The sequence below is a fragment of the Mesocricetus auratus genome, unplaced genomic scaffold, assembly GCF_017639785.1.
Source record: "Mesocricetus auratus isolate SY011 unplaced genomic scaffold, BCM_Maur_2.0 Super-Scaffold_100003, whole genome shotgun sequence".
Taxonomy (NCBI): domain Eukaryota; kingdom Metazoa; phylum Chordata; class Mammalia; order Rodentia; family Cricetidae; genus Mesocricetus; species Mesocricetus auratus.
The window spans coordinates 20,449,089-20,476,646 of NW_024429188.1; the positions used below are offsets into that span (position 1 = coordinate 20,449,089).

The 27,558-nt window shown below is 40.1% G+C and overlaps 1 protein-coding gene across 6 annotated transcripts in view; it reads right to left on the minus strand.

Annotated features, from left to right (window-relative positions):
* The window catches only part of Adgrg2 (adhesion G protein-coupled receptor G2), a 130,188-nt gene that overhangs the window by 52,443 nt on the left and 50,187 nt on the right, over positions 1–27,558 (minus strand). For all 6 annotated transcript variants that reach the window (XM_021229602.2, XM_021229600.2, XM_021229601.2 and 3 more), the window contains exon 3: positions 25,192–25,310. In XM_021229602.2, the coding sequence (XP_021085261.1) occupies positions 25,192–25,309 (118 nt within the window). In that variant the 5' untranslated portion in view covers position 25,310. The remainder of the gene's footprint in view (positions 1–25,191; positions 25,311–27,558) is intronic.

The window sequence follows — 27,558 nt, forward strand, 5'->3', positions numbered from 1 at the left end:
CTGGATGGGAACAAGGCTTTGCCTTCCAGAAGTGACTCTATAAAAGATACAGCTAGGCCCCCTTGCATGAATACTTTTCACCCAACTGAAACTCCTCCAGATTGAATTACTATTCCATAGAGAGATTATTAAAAACAAGCCACCACGCCTAAGCGCTATTATAAGGGAACCCTAAACAAAACAATATTTTTTGTTATTCTATTGACTTTTCAGAATTTGCAACAACAAGCACTCTCCCAGAGACCATCTTTCCAGATTTTACTATACAAACAAAAAGATTGAATAAAGGCATTTCTAATTTGGCACATCCGAAGCTTGTTTACTTGATCTGTGACTGTCTCACATCACACTGCTCAATAAGTACTCTTACATAACATATTTATTAAAAGATTAATAATGACATCACCAAAGAAAACTTTAGCTCTTAGTTGATGGAACTTCCTGAGGAGAAAACAATTAGCCATGCTAGGTGGGCTTTCACCGTGATGGGAAGAAGGTGAAATGTGTTATTGATCCTCCAGGGCCCAACTTTTACTCTTCCTCCAGCTTCACACACAATTAGCCCATCCCCTTAGTCCTTTACCTTCCAGAACTGAGCACACATGAGGCAGCAGCCATGCTGCAGCTCACGCATGCTATCAATTAGCATTAGCCTCATATGACTAGTGAGGCCTTTCTTCTGGATCCTTCAGCTATGCAGCACCTCAGCCAGATGTATGTTTACTTTTGTTGACACAGGTCACGTTTCTGTGGGACATTCACACCACCAAGGTAAAAGGCAACATAAGCCAACATGAGGTTCATTTGGTTCCCATGGGCTACATTTCATACTCTGTGGCTTCCAGTTCGTTGTCCCTTCCCAACTGCCTGCCCTATTAATGTTAAGTTCCAGTGCCAGCTGTGAGGAAGGAAGTTTCATGAAGCTTCAACCAGCTTTCACAGTTTGATTCAATCAAATCCCTGTAGCAAATGCCTTCTTAAAAGGGAAAGTTAAAGGTGTTTGTGTGTGTGTGTGTGTGTGTGTGTGTGTGAGAGAGAGAGAGAGAGATGTTCTATGTGATTTAACCCCAGCTTTTCTAAGACAATTAGATTATTTAGTATATAGTTTTACTGTGCAACATGGCAGGCTTATGTGACAATTAAAATTTAGATTAATTAGGTAGGTCATTCATCCACTGTGGCTATGTCCCCTGTTCAATCTGCAGTGTACCAAATAAACTTGTATTTTTTCCTAAAAGCAATTTAAACTAGCTAAATGCAATAAAAACTTCAGTGCCCTAGTCAACGTTGAAGTACTCAGCAGTCACATGTGGCTGGTGGCCACAGCACTGAGCAGACAATAGACCTAGAACACTTGATCATAACCAAAAGATCTCTAGCAGACAGTGTTGGCCTGTAGTACTAATGGTTTGTATCCACTCACAGTGAGTTGGGTGCATTGCAGGCATCTGCATTATATGTACTAATCCACAAAGCTCTATGAGACAGATATCACCACTTTACAGAAAAGGAAACTCAAACACAAGGCTTAAGTACTTTGCTAAGCTAAGGTTAAAATTTGCCCCCCCCAAAAAAGTCCAGGGCCTAGAACACTTAACCTTATGATCACACTGTGAACATCAGTGACCTGACTTGGTACAAAAAGAGTAGTTGGCTCTGCTGAATCTTCCTACACTCAAACAGCTCTAGTTCGGATAATGGGTATCTCAGTAAAGGGCATAACAGACTCCTATATTTTCCTTAGGGTTTATGAATTTGGGTTTTCATATGATCTGTAGGAGGGCAGGATGTCTATCTCACCTCATTCTACCTTCAGTGGCAGAATGAGATATACCAGTAATCCTGGTTAGAAGGGCAGAGACAGGTGTATTAGTTAAGCTATTGCAAGCTATGATAAACTCGGAAATCTCGAGGCTTAAAGAAACAGAAGTTTGTTTTCCATTTATATAATCCAATAAGCAACCTCAAGTACAGTGCTGAGGGTGGGGGAGTGAGGGAGGAAGGGGTGTTGTTCAGGGACCCAGACTGTCAGAAGACCTGCTTTCTTCAATGTGACCAGTCCAAATTTGCCATGGACAGTACCACCTAGGGGACAACCAGGAAAAGAGCTCGATATCTTTTTGTTTGTTTGTTTGTTTGTTTTGTTTTTCAAGACAGGGGTTCTCTGTGAAATAGACCTAGCTGTCCTCAGACCAGGTTGGCCTTGAACTCACAGAAATCTGCCTGCCTCTGCCTCCCGAGTGCTGGGATTAAAGACACGTTAAAGAAAGCTAAATCACTTGGACTGACAATGCTTCCTACAAGAATCATAGACTAATAAAACCCCCATTCCTGGCACGAGAAACCTCCATCCAAATGGTTGGTCAGGTGACCCAAAACAATATAGATTATTGATGTAGCCCCTGGTTGACTCTCAGGGGTTGAGGGTGAGCCCCTCTTGTTGAAGGCACTATGCACTTAGCATTCAGAACTAGCAATTATTTGAGTTGGATCTGGCTTGAAAGCCTCTTTCCTGTGGTCTGGTTTCTATGGTACCAGAAAATACTATGCAAGCTGCCAAGGGAGGGAAGCAATTAAACATCCCTATCCAACTGTAATGCCTATGAACCAGAGCAATGACTATCATGACAAAATATGTATACATAAAGGTACAATAAGTGGTAATCACATGTTAGTGGTAACCAGCAGTTGTCTAATTGGACTTAAGACCCATTCAATGAGTAGGGAAATCATGTCTGGTAATGGAAACCTAGCTAGCTTCTCAGGGATAGTGAGGTCATAGGCCTTAGAAAAGAGTCTACTACTGTCACTTTGCTAGAGCAGCATTATTCCTTACTACATTCTAAATATTATTCTTATACTTGCAGATAAGCATAGTTACCTCTCCTCATCAAAGAAGCCTCTCTTTACTTCAAATGGAGACCATCACAGACAACTACACTAGACACATAATAGAGATCAAGAAATTACAGGAAGTGTATACCAAATGGATAAATCTACACTATGATTCTATAACCCTGACTCAGGGAACATTGAGGAAGAAGGGGCAGAAAGATCATGAGAGCCAGAATACCAGAAAGTCTGTCCTCTGCTGTAAAATGGTCTCTCCTAGAAATGGCTGCATATACAAGACTACAACAGTGGCAATATCAACAGACATGCTAATGTGGTAGGGAAAATTTTGTGGGTCCCACGCCTAGAAAAAGACCTATAGGTAACTATTGAGAGAAGAAGAATTAGCCTCCCCTAGGGGTAAACCCCTTTAATGGTTGTCCAATGAGGGGTGTGCCCTAAAACCATATACAAACAGCAAAGGCATACTCAGTAGGATTTTTCCTCTCTCTCTCTGTATTGTTATATATATATATGTGTGTGTGTGTGTGTGTGTATGTATATGTTATGTGTATATATGTAACAGTATATGTATATATGTATATATATATATGTGTGTGTGTATGTGTGTGTGTTATGTGTAACAATAACAACAAAAGAAAAAGAGGCTATCAAATTGAGAGTGGGGGCCATCGGAGAAGTTTGAGGGAGGGTACCTAGGAGGAGCTGGGGAGGAAAGGAAAATGAGAAAGTAATGTAATTTTATTTCAATTAAATATATTTTGAGGCCAGGTGATAGATGGTGGTGCACGCTTTTAATTCCAGCCCTTGGGAGGCAGAGGCAGGCAGATCTCCGTGAGTTCGATGTCAGCCTGGTCTACAGAGCAAGTTCCAGGACAACTAAAAAGACTATTACACAGAGAAAACCTGTCTCGAAAAATCAGCATATATGTATGTATGTACATTTAAAAGGGCGCAATTCAGTAATTAATGCCCATTAAGCTATTTATGGGATAAGATTAATGCCAAAATCATTGTCCCTAGCCACCATTTTCTCTCTTCTTTGTCATGACAGTGACAAAGTCAAAATCAGGCAATCAGTTTGAATGGAAGGATTACTTTCCATTTTCAGCCTGAATATGAATTCCCCTTTCTTTATGATTTACCCTCTCAGCTTTGTTGCCAGAAAACCACTAGATCGTAGTTTTTCCAGGACCCTCAAGAGGGGGACTACCATGTGACGAGCCAGATCTGATGACAACTAATGTGCTGGTAAAAAAAAAACACTAAAAAAGGTTGAATATGAATATTCCAACTTAAAAGGAGGAAAAAGCCCATTTAGTCAGGAAAGTTACCTTTTTCTAGTTGCCTCTGTTTTGATGCCACATTTAACCCTTAATCCTTGCTGCTGTACTCATATGTGGAAGATCCTTATCAGGTCCCTATGCCTTTGTAAATTGCTAGTTTCTGTTCTAATGGCTTTTCCCACAACAAAACAGGACAGCATGTGTCTTACTTAGGGTTTCTATTGCTTTGAAGAGACACCATGACCATTTCAACTCTTCCAAAGAAAACATTTAGCTGAGATGGCAGCTTACATTTTCAGAGGTTTAGTCCACTATCATCATGCTGGAGAGTATGGTAGCATGCAGGCAGACATGGTGCTGGGGCAAGAGCTGAGAGTTCTTTTTTAATAATTCATTTTTTACATTCCAATTCTAGTTCTCACTCCCTCCTTTCCTCCAGCTCCCTCCACTCCCCAGTCTGCTCCTCGGAGAGGGTAAGGCCTCTTATATCTTGACTCACAGGCAACAGGAAGTGGTCTATCTCATTGGGCATGGCTTGAGCATATATAAGACCTCAAAGCCTGCCTCCACAGCAACACACTTCCTCCAACAAGACCACACATACTCTGACAAGGCCACACCTAATAGTGTCACTCCCTTTGGGGGCAACTTTCTTTCAAATCACACCATGTAAAAAACTAAACAAGATGGCCACAACATTGCTGCAAAAGAATCTTAATTTATAATTGGTGGCTTTTCTTTTTTCTTTTTTTTTAATGGCATTGTGACCTTACTCACATGAGATCACTTCTAATGGGCTTTGAACATCTGATCTGGAACTCCTCAATTTTAACAATCCATGACTCTGGCTTGATAATTGCTTGCTTTAAAGTGCCCACAACCATTTATTTCTGATGTATGAAGGCTAAGCAAGCCTTCATTCAGTGTGACTAAGAGACTGGTGCTCCAGGGAAACTAACTTGGTTATGGCTCTGTCTTGATTAAGATGCCACCATTTCTGTTTATATATCCTTGCTTACAAAATGGGGTTGATTACTTTGAATGAAATTAAACCACACTTGTAAATCATTTTATCACAACAGTACCAACCAAAAATTGTAATTACTATTCATTCAGATTGTATTCTTCTGTGTTCCTGGGTGGAGTTTACCTTTATATAATAAAGGGAACATTTTTCTCGTTGTGAAAATAATATGGTATTAGTAACTTATAGAGAATATTCAAAACATAACGATGTTTACTATGTGATTTTCATGCTATATGATTTCTCGTCTAACTATGAAACATTCTCATCTATTCTTTAATGTTTGATTAGTGAGAATATCCCTAAGAACACTACATAGTTCAAGTAAAAGAAATAGCAGGTAATTTGTCCTACTTTTTAAAAAATCTGAAATGTTGAAGGCCTACTGTGTGTCAGATGTGGAAGTTACAGTAAGAAACAAATCAAAGGCTCTGACCTCAAACAGTTTATTCTTGGAAAATGAAAATTCTTCAGTAAACAAAACTCAATTGTTTCCTGCTTGTACTCCCAACACAGAATTTGTTTGATGGTACTGTGAATCCAGTTTTGATTAGTGGCAAAACATATTTCAAATTAACAACAAGCAAAAATGTCCATGTAGTTGGAAGGCAATACAGCTGTGTGGCTCATTTGCCAATTCTTAACCATCCAATTAATAATACCATCATAAGCCACTTGAATTTACTTCTTGAAGCAAGTGTATTCTCCATCTTGTATTTATATTTTTCTCCTTAAATTAAAAATAATTTGATACTGTATTGAATATTATAGTCCCATGAAAGAACTCTAAATTTCTAAAAGAAAAAATGGAATAAAGGATATGGACCAAATAAGACATCATGTAAAAGACTAAACATGATGGTCATAGCATCATTGGGAAAGCATCTGTGCTGTATCTTAGTGGGTTGTTTTCATGGGCCTGTGATCTTATTTACACGAGCTCTCTTGCTAATTGAACTAAGGGTGTACCCCCTCTCAAGGTTCATTTTATTAACATGCTCCCCTGAAACATCAGCCTAATCCCTAGTAAGTAAAATCAGTGGAACTATGGTTTTCATTCCTTTGGACCTTTCTTAATCTTTACCCAGTTCTTTGGGGGATACAAATCCATCCCAGAATGAATCATGCATGGCAAAGTCATATAAAAACCATGCTCATGTGCCTCTGTGAGTAAACACTGCGGAAGCAGTTAAGAACACAAATTCTAGAGTCCTACCACCTCCACTTGCCAGCTGTGTGAACTTGGAAGTGACTCAAACTTTCCAAGCCCTAAATAAGCACTTTTGACAGTCTGGCACACACAGGGTTCTGGGGAACTTCTTTCCAGTCCTTGATATTATTTCTTTTTGGGCCCCCATCTTCCATTTGTAAAGTAAGGATTATTATAAGTTTGTCTACCTCAGTGAGATAACATGTGCCAAGGTATCTTGTAAATTATGAAGACCTACAGAAATGCAATCATGTTGTTGCTGCTACTGTTGTCAACATTAGTGTTATGAGCTATGGCTACTGAATTATACAAAGAGATACTGGGACTTCCATAAAGGGCAAGGCATTTTTTACCAGTTAGCAAGAGACACTCTATAATTTTTACCAATTTTTTGTTTGGTTTTGTTTTTTCGACACAGGGTTTCTCTGCACCTTTGGAGACTGTCCTGAAACTTGCTCTGTAGACCAGGCTGGTCTCAAACTCACAGAGATCCATCTACTTCTGCCTCCCAAGTGCTGGGATTAAAGTCGCGTGCCACCACTGCCTGGCTCAACTTTTACCAATTTTGAAGCCAAAAGATTTGCTGGCCTCATTGTAATTTTAAAAGTCTTTAAATTTTGCTCATTAAAAATATTTATTTTTAAAAACTATATGGCTGTTGCAGAATAGAATATCTGTTTAACTATATAAAATGTGTTGCATTTGTTTTACCTTGCCTGCCTAAGGCACCTAATTGGTCTAATAAAAAGCTGGGCAGTCAATAGCTAGGCAGTAGAGGGATAGGCAGGGCTGACGGGCACAGAAAATAAGGAGGAGGAATCTAGGCTCCAGACAGAATGAGTGAGAAAGAGAAGAAGATGCCAGGGGCCAGCCAGTCAGGTAGCTGTCAGTCAGACAGACATAGAGAAAGCAGGAAAGTGGGACATACAGGATGAAAGAAAGGGAAAAAGTCCCAAAGAAACAAAAGTAGATGAAGAGACAGAGGCTAATTAAGTTCTGAGAGCTAGTGGGACAAACATATGAAAAGGTCAAGCATTCATAACTAATAAATCTCTGTGTCATGATTTTGGGGCTGGTGGTCCAAGAAAGCCTGATACTTAAGGCTTTGGGGCTGGGGACATAGAGCAGTGGTAGAGTACTTGCTTAGCATGAACAAAACCCTGGATTCAATCTCCATCACAGTCTAAAGAAAAAGACTTTGAAATGTTTTCGCTTTCATAACCAGAACTTTGAATAAGAGCCATCCTTCAGATGGGAATCACAGATATGAGTGGCTCCAGGTCCTGCTGGAATCATTTAAGTCATGTTAAAGAAGTCCAGTACCCAGGCTACCTACCCAGACCAATGGCATAGTGGTAGATGCAGGTGGCAGGTTTTCTTTAAAATTTCCCCCAGGGGATTCCATGGAACAGCCAAGTTTGAGAGCCTGGCTTAGATAACAAGCCACCCAGATATCATATGGAATTCTCTGAAAGGCATTATGTCCTAGGCAGAACCCAATGTTCCTCCCAAATCCAGGATAATGAATTAGGAATCTGAGCACCTTAAGATTGGGTGGATTAACTCATAGATGTCAGACTTTTAAAGAATCTCAGTGGGCCATCAAGTGAGATCATCACACTTCCTATGAGGAGGGAAAACATATCTTTCTACAGGAATTCTTGGCAAGATACAGTCTCCTCACTGAAGTCTATATGTTTGGAGGGGTAGCATGTGTTCTACTGCAACTCACTGGAGTCAGACAATAACACTGATGACGTATGAGCTGTGGAAAAAGGTCCATACTTTAGAAAATCTCTAAGCTCTAGTCTATGGTCACAAATCAATTCCAATCAGCTAACTAGGATTGACTGGGTACTTACCATATACTAGACACTATGGGGGACAATCAAGAGATAGGAGATTAGTTACCTTTACCCTCAAGCACCTGGATAGATGAAACCAGAAAGCAACATTTAATTCAGGATATGATAATGGCCCTCAAGAATTCCTAGCATGGTAAAAACATACCTTAAGGGTCTACTATGTATGACTTTTAGCATGTCTTAAGGTTTACAGATATAATTGAGCTGTAGGAACAGTAACTACAAAAAACAAATAAACAAAAACGCTGAACTCCCATTGATGTATAGAATTGCTTTGCCTTGTTTGGTGCTTTAGTTACGCAGATAGAAGAGGGAAGGGATCCTGAAATCTGATGACCGAAAGCAGCTTTTTTGTTGGCTCCAGGGATGTAGCTCAGCAGTAAAGTGCTGAAATAGCATGCATATGGCTTTGTGCTCAATCCCCAACACCACACACAAAAAAGATCATTGCCTCCCTTTTGCTAAATGGGCCCCAGTTATTTCAGTGTCAATTGAATAAATACAAGATCTTTGTTTTTCTCCTGTTTCTTCTCATACTCAATAGGGCATGCAGGCTAGGAATAGGACACAAGGAAAAGGGAGTGTGAAATTGTGAAGTCATCTATTGCTCAGCCTGGAGTTCTCAATGGCCTCTGCAGTGATCTCTCTCAACCTGGAGGGTTCCTACATGTGATAGTTAATCTTGAGTGTCATCTTGTGTAGGAGGAAGTCTGATGCTGCCATTAAACATGTGACTTATTAGAGGCGCATACAGATGAGGTAATAAAAGGGCGGTTTACCACACCGCTAGCAACACCCACTTTAGGCAGGACTAAAGACGTATACTGCTGGACGTAAAGACGTATACGTACGTAGGCGGAACTACGTCACTAGCCAGGCCCACTTTTGGGCATGGCTAGGGGCGTTACGGGGGAAGGCATAAAAGACAGCACACAGGAAGTCTCGGTCTCTTTCCCTGGAGTTCAGCTTCCGCGTCCGTTGAAGCCTACAGTTTGGTGTCGGGAGCGGGATTAGAATCCGGATCCAGGCGCCCAGAAAAGCGGCTTCTCTCGGCCCGACCAGGCACACGTGGACTCTCCTTTCACTAAGTTCCTCACCACTTCGCTCGGCAAGGCACAATTCCTGCCACCAGGAACCAGTACCTTCTACCTGCCGGTAAGGTTAGGTGGTATTCCAAGATTTCTCTCGCGGCCACGTGCTGTTTTACTGGCGGCCTGCTGACTCTGGCCACGTGCTCTTTCGCTGGCAGCCGGTTGATTTCGGCCTGAATTACTCCATTGGTAACAAACGTAACTGCTTTATACATTGTCAACAGCTAACATTATGATGCAGGATGTTAAGAATTTTCTTGATTTTTGTATGGATGGGATTTTAGAAAGGGTTGAGGACCTACCTGAAAGGTACTTCCTACCCACGATGGTGATTATTAGCTTCATAATCAATATAATTTTGTTAATGAAATGGCTCAAAAATAGGAATAAACTTATACAGGTCATACAGTCATCGCAGGATAGTTTTGAAATCTTAATACAAAGGATTCAGGAAGTGCAAAATTCATTGCAGGAGAGTAAGAAAGGGTTGGTAGAAAATATTCAGGATATTAAAAATGATAATGTAGGTCTGACGAACAGGTTTAAAGAGACGGAACACAAAATTGAATTATTTTCAGGAAAAATGTGTTCCACAGATAGAATTGAAAAATTGGAACATAATGTGGAAACATTTAACGAAAAACACGGTTCCATGTTTGATGATTTCACTAGCAAATTACAAAGACTGGAACATAAAATTGAAATGCTAGCAGAAAAGAATTGTTCCATGTCTGAAAGCAATGATAAACTAACTGATAGAATATCATTTGTAGAAGGCAGTTTACATGCTATTGAGGTACTTGCTAAGGATGAGAATATTAGAAATTTGGAATCACATGTAAATGATGAGTGTAAAAAAAATGAAAGATTCCCTGACGTCCTTAGAAAATTATTTGTCCCAAGAACTTCAAGAGCTCAGAGAAACAATGATGAATAGACTGCAGGATTTAGAAGATGCTCAATCTGATACTTCAGAATCAGAAATACAGGCAACAGGTCAGGACAGGAGTTTCCCAAAGCTTCTCAAATGCCGGAATGATTTCCCTAAGGTGGCTATGCGTTCCCCTATGGTTTTTCCAGTATCTGTAACAGAAAAACCAGCAACGAAAAAACAATCAAATGGTCCCATTGCTTATCACTGGGAGCCTATACAGATGAAGGATCTAAAAAATATTAAGGAGGCCATTGTCATGTATGGTCTTCATTCTCCCTTTGTCAGAGAGCTCCTAACCTCATGGGCTACTGTAAATGAAGTAACCCCAAAAGACTGGGCCCAATTAGCCTCTGCAGTGCTCGAAAATTCTTGTCAAATTCAATGGAGAGCTTTATGGAGGCAAGAAGCAAAAGCTATAGAAATTCAGGAATTACAGAACGGAAATGAAGTACCCCAAGACAAGATTCTTGGGGAGGGTCCTTACGCTGACACGCAGGTTCAATCTGCATATGACGAGCACATGTTGTGTTTGTGCCGTACAGCTGCTTTAAATGCCTTGGATAAGGTTTGTGAAACAGGAGAGATAATGCAACCCTACACCAAGGTATTACAGGGCCCAAGGGAAAGGTTCACTGAATTTTTCGAGATTATCCAGAGCAGTAGAAGTACAGGTAGCGAACCCAGAATCCAGGCGTCTCCTTATAGAATCTTTGGCGTATGAGAATGCGAATCCTCAATGCAGGCAGGTAATTTGGCCATTAAAAATAAGATCAGCGCCATTGGAGGAATGGGTCCTACATACAGCGAACCTGGAATGTAAAAGTCAGGATACAGGAGCTTGGGTAGGTGAAGCTATTTCTACAGGCTTGAGGAGGCACCAGGATGCCAAATACCCTACCTGTGATGATATAGAGGCATGGGTAGGGAAGGCAATCTCAAAGAATTTAAATAGGCGTAAAGATGCAACATGCTTTAACTGTGGTAGAATAGGACATCTTAGTAGGAACTGTAGACAACGCATTCCTAGAAATAATGCTTTTACCAGGAATGCATCAAACAGAAGGCCTAAGCCTCCTGGTCTATGCAGGAGGTGTGGGAAGGGGCGCCATTGGACTGATGAATGCTTTTCCACAATAGACAGACAAGGTAGATCTTTACAGCAGGGAAACGGGGTTCCGGGGCTCAATGGAGCCCCGAAAAGGAAGATTATCTGGTCATTCCCAGTGACAGTGGAGGACAGCCTCTCCCAGGACAATTAGAAGATCCACTGCCCATTGTAAATAATACGGCACTGGATAATACATTAGCTCCAGAGGATGAATCAATTACATCAGGAGGAGATACAAAACATATATTTTGGCAAACTTCTATACAATATCATAGACCCAAACTTCCAGTTAAGGTAAATAATAGGGTGATTTACGGATTACTGGACACCGGAAGTGACGTCACTATCCTTAATCAGCAGTCCTGGCCACACAACTGGGCTTTAAAAGAGGTTAATATTCAATTCTTAGGGATTGGAACCCTATCTGAAGTTAAACAGAGCGTTAGATGGATTGACTTTATTGGGCCAGAAGGACAGAGAGGAAGGTTAAAGCCATATGTTGCAGATATTGCTATAAACCTCTGGGGTCGTGATCTACTCCAGCAATGGAATACGCAGATTAACATTCCTCCTGTATCAGCTAGGAATTATAGACAAGCTCTTAGTGGTAGAAAGAATATAGTAAGACAGTACAGAAAACAGATGCCAAATGTACAGGCTGTACAGAAGCAAGATGCTAGTGCCAAACCTACAGAGCAACCAAAAGCTCTACCATTAAAATGGCTGACAGATGAACCCGTCTGGGTGGGTCAATGGCCTATGACATCTGAGAAGTTAGAGGCTTTGGAGAAGTTAATTCAGGAACAGCTAGATGCTGGACATATTGAGGAATCAACTAGTGCATGGAATTCGCCTGTTTTTGTTGTCAAGAAGAAGTCTGGTAAGTGGAGAATGGTTACTGATTTTAGAGCCATCAACAAGGTAATTCAGCCTATGGGGTCTCTACAACCTGGGATGCCGTTGCCTTCTCTAATTCCTAAGGATTGGCCAATTATAGTTATAGACTTAAAAGATTGTTTCTTCACCATACCGTTACAAGAAAACGACAGAGAAAAGTTCGCCTTCATGGTACCTACCTATAATAATTCCCGTCCGGTACAGAGATTCCAGTGGAAGGTACTACCTCAAGGTATGTTAAACAGTCCAACTTTGTGTCAATATTTTGTGAATAAACCTCTAGAAATAATTCGTAAAAAAATTTCCACATTCGTTAATATATCATTATATGGACGACATATTATTGTCTGATTCAAATAAGGATACCTTGGAAAAGATGTTTGAGGCAGTAAAGGAAATTTTGCCTCGCTGGGGATTACAAATTGCCCCAGAAAAAATACAAAGAGGAGATTCTATTAACTATTTAGGTTATAAAATAGATGCTCAGAAAATTAGACCACAGAAAGTACAGATCAGAAGAGATCGTTACCGGACTCTTAATGATCTTCAAAAACTATTAGGAGAAATCTCTCAATTACAGATGATTATTGGTGTAGAAGGGCATGATTTAAAACACCTGAAAATGGCTTTAAAAGGAGATAAAGACCTAAACAGCCCACGAGTACTATCAGCTGAGGCTGAAAAAGAATTAGAATGGGTAGAAAAGAGAATATTAGAAGCACATGTGGACCGTGTGGATCCAAATCTGGACTGTATTCTGGTTATTTTACCATCTAGAGAATACCCCTCAGGAATATTAATGCAGAGGGAAGACATCATTCTAGAATGGGTATTTCTGCCACATAAACAAAATAAAAAATTGAAAACCTATATAGAAAAGGTCTCAGATTTGATATTAAAACATAAATTAAGGCTTCGTCAACTGACTGGGAAAGACCAAGCTGAAATTATTGTACCTTTAACGAATGAGGAAATTTCCTCCTTATGGAAGGATAATGAGTATTGGCAAATAGCTTGCAGTGACTTTTTGGGAAGTATTAGTAATAACTATCCCAAAACAGAGAGAATCAAATTCATAAAGAAAACAATTTGGATTCTTCCACGTATTGTGAGGCTAACACCTATTTCTGGAGTTCTTACGTTCTACATGGATGCAAACAAATCAGGTAAAGCAGGGTATAAATCAGGAAAAATAAGTAAAGTAGTTCAAAGCCCTTACAACTCCGTACAAAAGGCAGAGTTATATGCCATTCTCATGGTACTTAAAGACTTTACAGAGCCTCTCAATATAGTCACGGATTCTCAGTATGCAGAAAGAGTCATCTTGCACATTGAGACTGCAGAATTTGTTCCTGATAATACAGAATTAACCTCATTGTTTTTACAATTGCAGGAAATCATCAGAAACAGGACTCATCCTATATATATAACACACATCAGATCCCATACAGGTCTGCCAGGTCCTCTGGCACAAGGCAATGATGAAATTGATCGTTTATTAGTAGGTAATGTGTTGGAAGCTTCAGAATTTCATAAGAAACACCATGTTAACAGCAAAGGTTTAAAGAAGGATTTTTCTATCACCTGGCAACAAGCCAAAGAAATAGTAAGAAATTGTCCCAGTTGCTCATTGTACAATCAAACTCCATTACCAGCAGGTTGTAATCCTAAAGGTGTTCACAGAAATGAACTTTTGCAAATGGATGTATTTCACTTCCCAGAATTTGGCAGTTTGAAATATGTACACCATACTATAGACACGTACTCAGGCTTCCAATGGGCTACTGCCCTCAGCTCTGAAAAAGCTGACTCTGTTATCACACACTTCTTAGGTGTAATGGCTGTTATGGGTATACCTAAAACAATAAAAACTGACAATGGTCCAGCATATGTCTCCAGTAAATTGGAACAATTCTTCAAATATTATAATATAAAACATGTAACTGGTATACCTTACAATCCCACAGGACAAGCAATAATTGAAAGATCTAACCGAACATTAAAAGAGATGCTTCATAAACAGCCAGGGAAAACAAAGACACCTAAACACAGGTTACACAATGCTTTACTAACGTTGAATTTTCTTAATTCTGATGAAAAAGGACAAACTGCAGCAGAAAGACACTGGACTACAGAGAAGACTTCTGAACTGAACCAACCGGTGTATTTTAAGGATGTTATGACCTCAGTCTGGAAACCAGGATATGTGTTACGTTGGGGAAGGGGTTATGCTTTTGTTTCCACAGGAGAAGAAAAGGTTTGGGTTCCATCAAAATTAATAAAAATTCGATCAGAACAGAAAACATCTCAGGAGGAGGAAGATAACAGCCCATCTACAAATTCATAGTCCACCATGGGTAAAGTGACCTCCTAAAAGGAAAGAGAAGTGTTTTGTTTTTTGTATTCACAGGTAAACTCAGCAAAGAATACTGGACTTATGGATTCCTGTAGAAGAATGAATAGCTACCCTGAGGACCATCAAACAAACAGTATCTCACTGTGTGGTATCAAAGTCTAAATCTCTCTATTTTGTTTTTTCATAGTACCCTTTTATCTTTATTTCTTCACATACCTCAGTTCCCATTCATTTAACTGAAGCTGGCTTTGGAGTTGGATTGGCTCTCCTACTCTAAACTCAAGCATATTATTTAAATACAATTCAGAATTTCTGTATTATATCAAAGAGCCATTGATATAAGACAGAAGAAACAAAATGAGGGACTGTTATCTGTGGATTTCTTTTTCTGAACAGTCTAATTTCCTCCATGTTTTCCATCTTCCCTATTGTCACCTCTTCTGTATGCATACATATGAAAGTTAAAATATTTCTTTGTTAACATTAATGTTTGAGTTTTCCAGAGAACAAGGGATTTCCTGACAGCAATCTTCAACTGCTTCCGAAAGAGAATGAGGATCCACTTCCTTGACTTCACCTGATTCGACTGGAGGCATCTGAACTGCCCCACATCATTGACTCCACCTGACAAGCACTATCCTGAAACTGGCTTGAAACTACATCACTCTACACAACTCCGGATCAAGAAACTGAAACGGCACATCTTCTACAATCTGGCCAGAGCTTCAGATGAGAGCTTCAATCAACACTAGAACCCCAGTCAGGAACTTCAATCAAGCATCTCCTGCCATACTGAGACTGTCTGATCTACTGAGATTTTGTTATACTAACATTTTCTTTTCACAGGTCCCCATGAAATTATCATCGTCCCATCTAAGCAAGAAGTAGTTTTAAGAATTCCACGCCCCCTCTCCCTACTATTGATATTATAAGATAGTTTACACCTGTTAATGTTAGTTTTCAATTATTTTAGAGTTGGGATTGGAAGGAGGTGTTCATATTTGGGTGTTTCTTTCAGATAAGTTTAGGTTTAGATGGAAGTTTGATACATTTTGTTCATGGACACAATTTAGTTGTCCTTTTTTAGACTAAAAGGGGAATTGTAGGAGGAAGTCTGATGCCGCCATTAAACATGTGACTTACTAGTGGCGCATACAGATGAGGTAATAAAAGGGCAGTTTACCACACCGCTAGCCACACCCACTTTAGGCAGGACTAAAGACGTATACGGCTGGACGTAAAGACGCATATGTACGTAGGCGGAACTACGTCACTAGCCAGGCCCACTTTTGGGCATGGCTAGGGGCGTTACGGGGGAAGGCATAAAAGACAGCACACAGGAAGTCTCGGTCTCTTTCCCTGGAGTTCGGCTTCCGCGTCCGTTGAAGCCTACAATCTTGATGAGATTTCCAATTTTGTTGAGACCAAACCACTGAGCATGTGTGTGAGAGAGTTTCTAACGTAGGTAAATTGGGGGAGGAAGAGCCACCTTAAATGTAGACAGCACCACTTCAGGGCTTGGAGTAAATAAAAAGGAGAAAAGAAACCAAACAGCAGCAATCGTATCTGTTTTTTAACTGAGGGTGCAATCTGACCAGTTGCTTCAAGCTCCCATTGCAATGACTTCCCTGCCACAATGGACTATATACCCTGGAACTGTGAGTCAAAAAAAAAACTTGTCCTGATCCCCCACCACCACCTCTCTTCTTCTTCCTCTCCCTCTCCCTTTCTATTTCCCCCCACTCTGTACTTTGTCACAGCAATAATTAAAGCAACTATTACAGTCAGAATCTAATTGGCACCCAGGGCTGAAGGCTGCACCTAGGGGGCCCATGGTCTTATCTCTTAAAAGCCTATCCCACCTTGAAAAAGTTCCCTTCAGCTATTACCAACAAGTATCCTTCATGAAGCATTTGTCTGGGTTCTTCATGCCATAGTCTTTGCTACTTTGTCTCTTCCATGACTCTCAATACAACGACCTGTTAGGATTCCAAGGGCCATTTAGAGTCCCTATCTGCCACGTAAGAGCTGAGACACACTTGGGGAGACTGCCCCTAGGCTTTTCTTTGCCTAAATCAGTTATGCCACTCATCTCTATTTTTGTCCTGTGTCGATCTATATATGGGCCCTTTGAGGGTTCCTTACAGGAGTTTAGGTAAAAAAAAAAAGTGGGACACAGTTTCATCTGCTATCAGCACTCCCCATAATCTATTCTGAATTTCTATAATCCCTTGTCAGCATTCTACCTTCTAGGGAGAGTCACAGCCCAACAGAAGTGACTCCATGCCTGGGTGCAGGGCCAGGATCTGGGGGGAGTTGTGAGATTAGCTGAGCTTCTCATATGATCCATGTCATGGTGAAATTCTTAATTTCAGTTTCACAGGCACAAAGTGGAGATAGAGGGAGGAGAGCAGCAATGGGCTTGGCAGGAGAGGATTACCAAAAAGGATATTTTAGTCCACCTACTACTTCATTAACATTTTCCCTGCAAGGAAGAATGGATATTGGAGAACAAATCATGAGAAGGTAAGAAGAAAGACAGTGAGGATTGGAGAAGGGGAATTATAAAGCAACTTATCACCGGAAGCGTCTGTAGCACAGCGAGATCTCCAGACCCAGCCCAGAGAGAAAGTTGGGGATTATAGTTTATGAGCTCACCAAGCTGCTTCAAATGTGTAATTGTTTCCAAATGGTGAAGACAATTTGGCAGGAATGAGATTATAACCATCTTCCACTATTATGTCATTCACCCTCTGGAAAACAGAATAGTTGTACCTAAAAGGAGACCTCCTTCAACAGCCAGAAAGAAATAAGGCATTAGCCCAGGAAGGAAGAACTAGGAAATGGAGATGAGTAGTGACCCACCAGAACTGATTTGGGTTTCCAATAGACTGAAAATAACTCTCCAAAAAGTCATCTAGCAAGACAATTGGTGTGTTAAAGTCTGAGGATTCTTTCACTTGGCTGGTAGCCTCACAAGAGTGTCAGACCCACCTCTCCCTGCTGACAAGAGCTACTGAGTCACCTCTCAGGCTTCCAGGGTGAAGCTACTGTGTTTGCATTCTAGAACTGGGGAACCATTGGTCTCTAGTAGCTTGCCCCAGTGTTTCTTCTCTGCCTCTCCAATCTCAGTGACAGTTTTTTAAATTTTAAAACAATCTTATTTTACATACCAATCCCAGTTCCCTCTCCCTACTATCCTCCCACTCCAGCACCATCTCCCTGCCCCACTCTCCATCCACTCCTCAGAGAGGGTGTGGCTTCCCATAGGGAGTCATCAAAGTTTATCACATTCTTTAGTGCATGACCAAGGTCCTCCCCCTATATCTAGTCTGAGTAAGACACCCCTCCATAGGGAATGGGCTCCAAAAAGCTAGTTCATGCACTAGGGATAATTCTACTGTCAACTGTCACTCACATTCAGGGGGCCTAGTTCGGTTTTGTGCAGGTTCCCCAGTTGTCAGTCTGGAGTCCGTGAGCTCCCATTTGCTCAGGTCAGATGTTTCTGTGGACTTCCCCAACATGGTCTTGACCCCTTTGCTCATCACTCCTCCCTCTCTACAACTGGTTCCAAGATTTCAGCTCAGTGTTTAGCTGTGGGTCTATAGCTCTGCTTCCATCAGCTACTGGATGAAGGCTCTATAATGGCATTTAAGTTAGTCCTAAATCTGATTATATTGGAAGGGAAGTTCAAGCACCCTCTCCACTATTGCTTAGATTCTTCATTGGGGTCATCTTTGTGGATTCCTGGGAATTTCCTTAGTGCCAGATTTCTCGTTAACCCCATAGTGGCTCTTTCTATCAAGGTATCTCTTTCCTTGCTCTTCCTCTCTGTCTTTCCTCCAACTCAGCCTTTATGATCCCTCATGGCCAAACCTAAGAATAATAGGTATAGAAGAAAATGAAGAAGTCCAGCTCAGAGGAAATTGAGTGACAGGTTTTAACTCTGACAATGCCAAGATCTTCATAGCCCCATAACTCTGATCAAATGACCTCACTTCTCTGAAACATAGTTTTTCCACCTGTAAATTGGAGTGGAAACAATGCCTACCATGAAAAGTTTTGGAGAAAGATACATAAGATCATGTATGCATTAGTTTTCCTGTCATTAGTCTACCCATTATCCCATCAGTCTAGCCCATTACCCAGTCTCCTTTCCCACCTGGCACTGAGGATGCACCAAAAGACATGGAGTGCACATGAAGATCATGATCAGCACAATCCCTGGTGGCACCCATCAGGAGGAGGGATAAAGAGAGAAGGGCATATCAGAGAAAGAGATCTGTGAGATTTCTCTTCAGCTTTATAGAGGAAGAAGTTTTTGGCTGAATATTGAAGGGGAATATATTTCTAAGCAGAGGTGAGGAGTTGACACCAATAAGTAGGGGTAGGAAGCATTTGAGTGAAACACAGAGAGAAGCAAAGCCAATAATAGGGACATCAAGGAGCAGGTGACTACTACGGGCATGGTGGCACAATCCAGCCGAGGAACTAATGGAGAACATTGTTCAGTACTATCCTGCCAAGGGATAGCAGGCTGTCCCTTATATAGCTCTGGCTGGTCTTGAACTTGTCATCCTCCCGTCTCAGTTCTTCAGTGGGAGATGTGGCTCTGAGGTATCTGAGTGGTCTGAACCACCTATATTCAGTGATTCTCATCATTAGGCATTCTACCACTGTTTATTTTTACTGTATAGATGCACAGATAATAATCAACAGAGTCTCACACAGCAGAGGGGTTAAGATGGCTAAAGAAAGCCACACATGGTAGTGCACAACTGTAATCTCAGCACTTGGGAGGTGAAGACCAGAAAATCAGAAGTTCAAAGTCAGCCCCAGCAATATAGTAAGTTTGAAGCAGTACAGAAAGAAATGTAGTATAGAGATTATAAATGATTATAATTATAAACTTTGTGGCTATAGGACCTGAGTTTAAATCATAGTCTTGGTCTCTCTCTCTCTCTCTCTCTCTCTCTCTCTCTCTCTCTCTCTCTCTCTCTCTCTCTCTCTCTCTCAACTGAATCTGTAGCAAGCTTTATTAAATACTGGCCAGGATGATGGACATTAGCCATACTACCCAGGATTGCCAAAGAATCTTGCAATCTCTTTTAACTGGCCCACCAAGAGCAAGCTACACAAAGCAAACTCCTTATGCCTCAGTTTCCCTATCTGTAAAACAAAATAATAACAGTGATAACTGCAAAGGGTTATTAGATGAATTTTAAAAGACTTTCTTTTTAAGGGCTTAGAGCAATGGAAAGAACATAGCTATTGTTAACAAACTGACTATCAGCATGAATAAATACTTATGGAAAGTTCTGAGAAACAGCAAAGAACTCCCATTTAAATCTTTCAAAATCTCAAAACATGGAACTGGAGTGGCTAAGAGTGCTTGCTGCATAATCTGGAGAACTGGGGGTCAGACACTGGCATCCATATAACAAGTCAGGTGTCCCACAAATACCTGTAACTCTAGTGCTGAGAAGTCCAGTGCTTTCTTCTAGCATACAGAGTCACATAGACACACACAAATAAACACATTCTACACATAAAACAAAACCAAAACTATCTAAAAAACACTTTGCTCAAAAAAATCATTTGCCTTCGTGGATTGTTTTTGTAACAGATGATGGTGAAGTGGCAAGTGAAGACCATATCATAGCATGTGTAGGGTCAAATCTCATATCTCTCCAGCATTTTGCCCTAAACATGGGGCCGGAAGTTGTGTTTTAACTAGTGTTTTTACCCAGTATATAACAGTGTTACCTAGAGAAGTATTTACAATAAAGAATGCTGGGCTCCCTCTAGAGTTTCTGACTCAGCAGGATTAGGATGGCCCTAGATTACTCATTTCTAATAATCCCAAAGGTGATGATGATGGTACAAGTCTTGAGGCTTCATATTTAGAACCGTTGTGTGAAGATCATTTGGATACAGAGAGTCTCCTGAAGTCATATGCGTTAAAGGTTTGGTTGCCAACTAGCTGCTATTGGGAAGTGATGGAAAGCTGCCTGCTGGGAGGCTTGAGTTCTTTGACAGTGTGCTGCTGAAAGGGACAATGGACTCCATAGTTGCCTTCTTCTCTTTTCTCCTTTTGTTCTACCATGAGTTGCATGGGCTTTCACTGCTACCCATCCCCTGGCATGTTGTGCTGCCTGACCACAGGCCCCAAAAGAAATGGGGCCAATTGACCATGGCCTGAAACCTCCCAAACTACAAGGCAAAAGGAACATTTTACTTCAATAACAGAAAACTGATCCCAGCATAGAAAGTTGGAGTATGAGATAGACAAACTGCTCTAAGCAACCAACCACTCAATTCTTTCTTGTCACGTTTGCTCCAGAGCCACAAGATTTCCTGTTTATCTGCCGTTGTCCTTCCTCCCCTCCCCTCTCCTTTCCTGTCTTCATCCCTCCTTTTCATTTCCTTTTTTTTCTTTTGATATTTTGGAGGATGGGTTTCAAGTGGTACTATACCCAGTTCTTCATTTCTAAAAGACTTTTTTTTTGGTTTTTCCAGACAGGGTTTCTCTGTATTGTTTTGGAGGCTGTCCTGGAACTCACAGAGATCCGCCTGCCTCTGCTTCCCAGTGCTGGGATTAAAGGTGTGTGCCACCAACGCCCGGCCAGTTCTTCATTTCTAAGGCTTATTTCCACTGCATATCCTTCATTTAGATCAGCTTATTTTTTTTCACTTGTATTTCAGTTTCCTGTCTCATCTTCCTGTGGTGGGAAGAAGATACTGCAACATTAAAGGGAAGATCTGGCATCTTGTAGGCTCTGCCACTTCTTAACCAATAAGGTCGCAGGGATATTTACTCCCCTGTAATGTGAGGCCAGTTGATTTTTGTCCTGCCAATCCCCCAGTATTGTGTTACTGTCTTAGGAAGGCATCTGTGAGAGCAGAGTTTATACGGACATCACTTGGTCACAGCAGGACTTGTATACCTTGACACTTATCAAGAGGCACTTTCTCTGCCTCTTTATGTCTAATCAGAGTTGTGCAAACAGTACTTCTTGAAGTGTAGTTCCTAGACTACTAGCATCACTAGCACCACATCACTAGTGGTTAGATATGTCAGTTCTCGGTCTGCCCCAGAGTTCCTAAATCAGACTCTGGGGAAAGGGCCAATTGTGCTTCAACAGGCCTCTTAAGTAATTCTGATGTACATTTTATATTTGAGAATTCTAGTTTGGTGGCTACAAATGTAAAATCTAGACACAAACCCCTGGGTTCAAATTCCATCTCTACCACTTCCCAGGAGCTAAAACTCCTGGGAAAGTTACGTATCTCTGTGAGCTCCAGCTTCTAGAATCGGAGAATGGAGTACAACTAGGACCTTCCATCCACAGATCTGGTTGAGGTGATTAAGCAAGTGGCAAGTGTAAATCAAATCAGCTAGAGACCTGGCACATAATACAGACTAAGTATTATCCTGTCTGTCTGTCTTTCTGTCATCTCTCTCTCTCTCTCTCTCTCTCTCTCTCTCTTTCTTCCTCTCTCTCCATCCCTCCCTCTCTTTCCCCTCCCCCTGTCTTTCTTTTATGTGCACTTGTTCACATATATGGATGCAGGTGTACACATACAATGGCATACATGTGGAGATCTGAGGACAACATTTGGGTGTTGGTCCTTGCCTTACAACCTTGTTTGAGACACAGTCTCTTTGCTGTTATGTAAGCAGAGCTAGTCGGCCTGAGAACATCGGAAAACTCCCCTGTCTCCACATCTCATCTCCTGGTAGGGGTGCCTGGCATTATAGATGCTTGTATTTTTCCATGGGTTCTGGTGATCTAAACTCAGGTTGTCAGACTTTCATGGCAAACACTTTTACCCACTAAGTCATCTCCCCCTGCCTTGTCATTTCCCTATTTTATATCTTTGGTTGTGAATCCTGCCTTGTCATTTTCCTATTTTATATCTTTGGTTGTGAGCCCAGCCTTTAATGGTTAAGCCATCTCTCCAGTTCCACCATTTCCTTGTTAAAAGCATGATGGCTTCCTGGCTACATGTCCCCATGTCTACTCTTTGAAGGATTGTCAGCTGTGTTTTAACACGTTGAAAACTTTTTATTTAGTTTGTGTATAAATGGATATATTTGTTTTCTTTGTCTATGTTGTTACTAGTGTTTCCTGCTAGTAGATTTTTTTTTGTTGCTCATCCTGGCTTTTTTTCTGCTAGTATATTTTCATTTTCACTGTCTTCTGAATAAGAAAACTCTTGCTCTGTGTATTTAATATTGCCTTCTTTAAAATTCATTTGCTAGTCTTATTCCTAATAAACATACAATGCATTATATAACTATTCTTTTGGCAGTTGTACACACAGAAATTGAAACTCTTGCTGGACCATGGTGGTGCACACCTGTAATTTCAGTACCTGGGAGATGGGGACAAAAAAATCAGCAGTTAAAGGTCATCCTCAATTATATTTTCAGCTGGAGGCCAGCCTGTACTACATAAGACCCTGGAAAAAGGAGGAGGAAAAGGAGGAAGAGGAGGAGGAGGAAGAGGAAGAGGAAGAAGAAGAGGAAGAGGAAAAGAAAACAAAACAACCACACAAAAACCCAAACAGGATTGAAGCCTTAGTGCCTTAGTGCTACAGGTCCTTCCAATCCCTTCCACATAGACCTCTCCATGCAACCTTTTCCCATACGCTTCCAAAGAGCCTCCCTTTCTGAAAAAAAATTCTGCTTCTTTTGACTATCTTCTTTTTCCAATTCCTATATCAAGTAGATACTGTTCAAAGCAAACACCAAAATAAATCCCCATACATTTGGTCATATGACAAAGATGATAAGATTGTCAAAGGAAAAAGGACAGTTCTTTCAACAAATGATAACAGAAAAATAGGATAGCCACAGGCTCAAAATTAGTCCTCAGTGAGTCAAACTTAGCTTAAATAGAAGAGCTAGGCCTATATAATTCTTAGAAGAAAATATAGTAGTGAATCTTCCTGACATTGGATTTAACAAAGGGAGTTGCTTGGATTTGATACTAAATTATGGGCAATAAAGATAAAATATATTAATTAAACTTCATCAAAACTAAAATCTTATATTTGTGGAAGGATACTATGGAGAGTGAAAATAGAAGCTATTTGCCAATCATACACATGAAAAGGATTACTATCCATAATATATAAGTAATTCCTAAAAGTCAGCAACTAAAAATAAAAAAGGACAACCCAATTTTTAAAATGGGAAAATGATATGAATAGACATTTCTTCAAATAAGGGATAGAATGGCTAATTATGTGCCCCCAAAGATGCTGAAATCACTAATCGTGAAGGAAATGCAAATCAAAACCACAGTAAGATGTTACTTCATTCCTACCACCAAAACAAAAGGAAACAACAAGTGTTGTCAAGGATGTGGAGAAACTGGAATCCCTGTGCTTTGTTTGTAAGAATGTGAAATGTATAGCCACTAAGGAAAACAGGCTGTCAGTTCCTCAAAAAATGCAAATGACCCAGCAATTCTAATCCTAGGTGTACACTCAAAGAAATGAAAACAGGGAGTCAGATATTTACACACCTAGGTTCATAGTAGCATTATTCACAGTAGCTACAAAAACACACAGACAAACAAAATGTTCAGGAAGAGATGAATGAATATACAAAATGTGACACTTGTACATACAATTGGATATATTTAGTCTTAAAAAAACGAATGAAACTCTGATGCATAACTACAACATAGATGGTCAATGAAAAGATGTTAAATGAAATAAACCAGACACAAAGGGATAAATATTGTTTTTCTACTTATGTGAAGTGCCTGGAAGAGGCAAATTCATACAAACTAAAAGAATAGAAGTTATAGGAAGGATAAGCACATAGTTACAAACTGGGATGATAAAAATATTCTGGAAATGAATAATGGTGATAGTTGCACCAAAAATATGATTGTACTTAATGCCAATAAACAGTATATTTTAAAATGATAACTATTGGGACTGGCAAATAAAGGCAAGTCTGATGGCCTGAGTTCAATCTCTGGAACTCACATGGTGTAAGGAGAGAACCAACTCTTATAACAAGTAAGTTGTCCTCTGAACACACACACACACACACGGACACACGGACACACGGACACACATGGACACGGACATGGACACGGACACAGACATGGACACACACAAATAAATGTAAATGATGACAGCCATTTACATATAAATACACATCTTACTGTACTAAACATTATGACCAATGACACAAAACATACATACAAAAAAGACAGACAGGAAAAAATGAAGGAAATATCAGTAAGATGGCTCAGTGGGTAAAGGCACTTGCCTTGCAAGCAAGATGACCTGAGCTTGATTCCTGGAACCTACATAGAAGTGAAAGGAGGGAACCAACTCTACAAAGTTGTTTTCTGACTTCCCAACATATACCATGGCACATACTGCCCCCCCATCATAAGCACATGCACAAATACTACTACTACTACTACTGCTACTACTACTACTGCTACTACTACTACTACTACTACTACTACTACTACTACTACTACTACTACTAAACAAATGAAGGAAGGAAGGGAAGAAAAAACTGACACCTTACCTTTCAGGGATGTAACCACAATGACATGAAAACAAATGATGACAAGGAATATCTTGTATATTAATAAAACTTCTTCAGGTCTGCCAACATGGCCACACTGCCCACCAGAGAAAAGCATCCTGGAACAAAATAAGAGGGACAACAGATCATAGCAACATTTTTAAATGCAAAGTTTATATCACATTTTAATTTAAAAGTGTCATTTACCATTCACTTATTTATTTGTTCAACCACTCTTTATCAAGGACCAATACATGCCATGTAAGACATTAAGGCTGAACTGTAGGTAACTAGAAGCAATTTATGTGATAGAGACAGGGCTCAGACTTGGGGAGAGCTCAGCACATGAGGAGACCCTAAAGTGCTAAGACTATATCATGCTCCTGAGGCTGACAAGAGAAGCTGAGAGAGAAAGAAGCCAGAAACACATTCACAGGCTCAGGCACAAGGAAATACAGACAACCCATGAGCACACTCCTTCTACTCAGCCAGAGAGGTAGTTACTGTGCGTAGGCTGTGTACTCCCAGCTAATAGAATTCCTGACCAAGGTGCCTATGAATCTATTCACTATAATAACTACAAACTAGAGATAGTGTGTGCACACACTATGGAGAAGGCTAGAAAAAATGAGTTCAAACCTCTTAGTTCTCCTACATAATGTGAGGGTCACTGGGCAGAGAATTTCCAATAAACAAATGTGCCATTTAGCGAACTTGGATAATGGCATCAACCAGATAGAATTGCTCTGAGTAGTAATCGAGAGATCTCTGTTTGGTGACTGTTTTTTGTGAGTACTCTACAAATGTTTGTTACACTCTTCATTTTTTCTTCACCTATCCAGTCAGCAAATCCTCCTTTTATACTTAGTATGTGCAAGGTCAGATAGTACAGGGATTAAAGTGATGAAGGATAATAAAGAAACAAAAAGAGCAAATCTGTCTCAATCTCCAGGTAAACTTGACCATCTTCAAGAATTCTGTTATTTATTACTCACAAGAGTACCAGGACAGTAAGTCTTTTGTTGACATGGCATGATATTGTCTTAGACCATAAAGTGATTCTGCCTTCAAAATATGGCTTACATTTTAAAAATTCATAAATTGTATGTTTTAGCTAGTAGAATTTATCTTCACGTAGATAGAGAATAATTAAATAGTAGGAAGTAACTTGAAAGTACTATATGACAGGGCTCTGTTATCCTTGGTTAATTGTTATAATTTAATTATAGCATAACAGCTATGAGATATGCAATGATCAATATATTGACCCACATAACAAGATATAACAAGTGTTTTCTAAAAATCCCAATTCCTTTAAGATACTTACACTGAGTCATAAGTGTTCGCTAAAAAATCTAGCACAAGCTGGGCATGGTGGCACACACCTTCAATCCCAGCACTTGGGAGACACAGTCAGGCAGATCTCTGAATTTGAGGCCAGCCTGGTCTATAGAGCTAGTTCCAGAACAGCTTGGTCTATAGAGCTAGTTTTAGAAAAGCTAGGGCTACACAGAGAAACCCTGTCTCAAAAAAATATTAAGGAGGAGGAAGGAGAAGAAGGAGGAGGAGAAAGAGGAGAAGAAGGAGAAGGAGAAGAAGAAGCTAGAACATTTAAAAGGAGCTACTGAAAAGGTTCTTAGTGTGGACAAAACAAAAAATGAAAATGCAACTGATTTAGAATACTCAGTCTTCAAAACAGTCAGAAGAAACAAATAAACTGGGAAATCATGAGGATAAAACATAATTAAATTTCTATCTGAATTCTGGTCAAAGAACCACATCTGACAAATCTCTCCTAATGCATGCACAAGTCTATTCTGCATTATAGGACTAGGTTGAGCTAGGTTATTTAGACTGAATCTTCTATTGAAAACAACTTAAAATCATGGATAGAATATTAAACATGTCTGGCAAAACCGGAAAGATTAAATAGGAAACTAGAAAGGTAACCTAAACAGTGAAACCACATGTATCTACAGGTATAGGCCAATGAAGAAAATAGGTTCCAGATGTGAAATATCAAAGAAAATAGAGAGATATGGAGAAGAGAAATAGAAGGCCAAAATATACTTAAATAAAATTCAAAGATGAGAGAATAGGGAAATTCAATATTTGGAGTAAGAGTCCAAACTGATGAAAAACACATTAATGCAGGTTCAAGAAGCCCATAGAATCTCAAGTACAATAAGCAAATAGAAAGAGATCTGTACCAAGCCAGGTCATAATGAAACTAGAGAAAACTTATGGTTTTCAAAAAAATGTTTTGACAACGGCTAGAGGAAAATAAGGTCATTCCATTTCAAAGAAGCAACTGTTACACTGACAAGACTCTTCTCAGAAGCCACAAGAAAATTTAATATTACATTG